The sequence below is a fragment of the Fukomys damarensis genome, unplaced genomic scaffold, assembly GCF_012274545.1.
Source record: "Fukomys damarensis isolate Sample0158 unplaced genomic scaffold, DMR_v1.0_HiC HiC_scaffold_13, whole genome shotgun sequence".
NCBI classification, from domain to species: domain Eukaryota; kingdom Metazoa; phylum Chordata; class Mammalia; order Rodentia; family Bathyergidae; genus Fukomys; species Fukomys damarensis.
The window spans coordinates 37,199,516-37,201,464 of NW_022900925.1; the positions used below are offsets into that span (position 1 = coordinate 37,199,516).

Consider the following 1,949-nt stretch of genomic DNA (forward strand, 5'->3'; position numbering starts at 1 on the left):
AGAGAAATAGCAAACATTTCATGAAATGACCAGTTTCTTCAAAGATGCTTCGAAGAAATAGCTAGAATCACTCCCCGGAACGATTCCTGATCCTGCTAGAGAATACATGGAGAAGATTCATGGAGTTTTAGAGAGCAACGGGCATTTTCAGAAATGCCTTGGGGGAAGGAGAGCACGCTGGGCTAGAGAAACCAGAATTGAGGCAACGGGGTTGAGTGGCTGTTCGAGGAAACTAGACACCGAGAGTCTTTCCCCTTATTTGTCCTGTCCTGCTGGAGGCTTCCTTCTGTATTCAAAGAAGGAGGCGCAAAGAGAAGCATGTAGCTTTTCACCTTTAGGTGCCAATGGCCCCAAACAATTCTGGAACTTGTTTGACCGGCTGAGGGAGGCCCGCAAGTAAACAAGGGCTGAGTAAACAAAGGAAACCCTGCCGTCTGCGTCTGTCACCAGGGGAGCCACACGAGGTAGGCCACTCACCGGTCAGTGCCCGTCCTCAGATATAGGCAGGGTGTCCTTCCAAAGTAAGTGCAGTTCATTAGCAAGCTGGCAACAGCGACTTAGGGGAGGCGTGGATAAGAGAAATTCTGTGTAGCGGTGGGGACCCACTGTAGTAGTAAGAAACTAGGTACCTGACGGGCCCGGGGGTTAAACCTTTCTGGCAGTAGCATGCATTGGCCTCTTTCATTAATGTGGGTCATGTCCATCACCTTGGGACGTCAGACTTTGGCAGGCCGCGTGATGTAGCAAGGCTGCACGTGCTCGGAAGACGAGACGACCTTCCCGTCCTTGATCTCCTTGGTGATGGTGCATATTTTAACCAGGATCCGGGGCAGGGGGCCACAGGTCTTGGGGGTCCCAGTGAGGGCCGAGGATGCATACACAAGGGCCGGGCACTCCCGGGCTCTGGCCTTGCTGGTCACCCGGACGGAAGGCTCGGATTGGGTGGTGCATGGGTTCCAAGGCAGCCTAAGGAAAAGACAGGATTTTGTGTGTGATGGAAGGGACGCAGCGATGATGGCAACAGAGAAGATGGCGCGGGCGAAGTTGTCGACATTGCCCTTCGGAGTACGTGCCGCCCGTGCTTATTTGCTCACTTAGAACCGAAGCAAGCCGAGGGAAAAGAATCAGGCCGAGTCCCCGGAAAACAGGAATCTAAGCTGAGAAGCGGTATGCTAGGCGAATCCTCAGCTCAGCCCATCCAGAGCGCCATGGGGAGGGCGGGCGTGTCCAGCAAAGCCTGGGCTGGGGTCCAGCTGCAGAGGGGACACAGCAGGAGCCACTCTTGGGATCAACAGCGATGAGGGCCTAGCTAAGGGGCTCCCCATCCGAGTGTGGACATTAGTCAGGTAGTCTTCTGTGTGGGGGGGAAGTAAACTAGTGTAGACCCTGAGGAAGTCCGTATGGCGAGTCCTCTGAAAACCACAGCTACAGACTCCATTTGACCCACCTGTTCCCCTTCTAAGTACCTTCCCCCGCAAGGTAAAGACATCGTAGTACAGTGACACACAGTCCCATATTTATAGCAGCACAATCCCTAACAGCTAAATTGTGGAGGCAGCCCATATGTCTATGGACAGATGAAGAAAATGTGTTGGCACACAGTGACGTGCTGCCATATCCCACTGAACGGACTGCAGAGATGCCATAAAGAGAGAGAAGCGAGAGAGAAACTTGAGCTGTTTGTAGAAAAATGGATGCGTCCTGCGACCATGATGTTAAGTGAAATGAATCAGACACAAGCTTAAATATCTCATGGTTTCTCTTACGTGAGAAACCAAACTATAAAGAGCAACGTAAAAGCTAGATAATAGGGAAGTAGGGGGAGAGAGATTTTTTTTTTTTCTTAGGTGGGAAAGAAATCAAGAGATGGAGCGGTTGGGCCGGGGACGTAGCTCAGTGGCACTTCGCCTGCCTTGCAAGCACAAGGTCCTGAGTTTGATCCCCGATAT

At 52.0% G+C, this 1,949-nt stretch overlaps 1 protein-coding gene across 1 annotated transcript in view; it reads right to left on the reverse strand.

Moving 5' to 3' along the window:
• Positions 1 to 716: 716 nt before the first annotated feature.
• Positions 717 to 1,949, reverse strand: part of Krt39 (keratin 39) — a 6,766-nt gene continuing 5,533 nt past the window's right edge. Inside the window, exon 7 of the mRNA XM_010615057.1 lies at positions 717 to 966. Coding sequence (XP_010613359.1) covers positions 717 to 966 — 250 coding nt within the window. The remainder of the gene's footprint in view (positions 967 to 1,949) is intronic.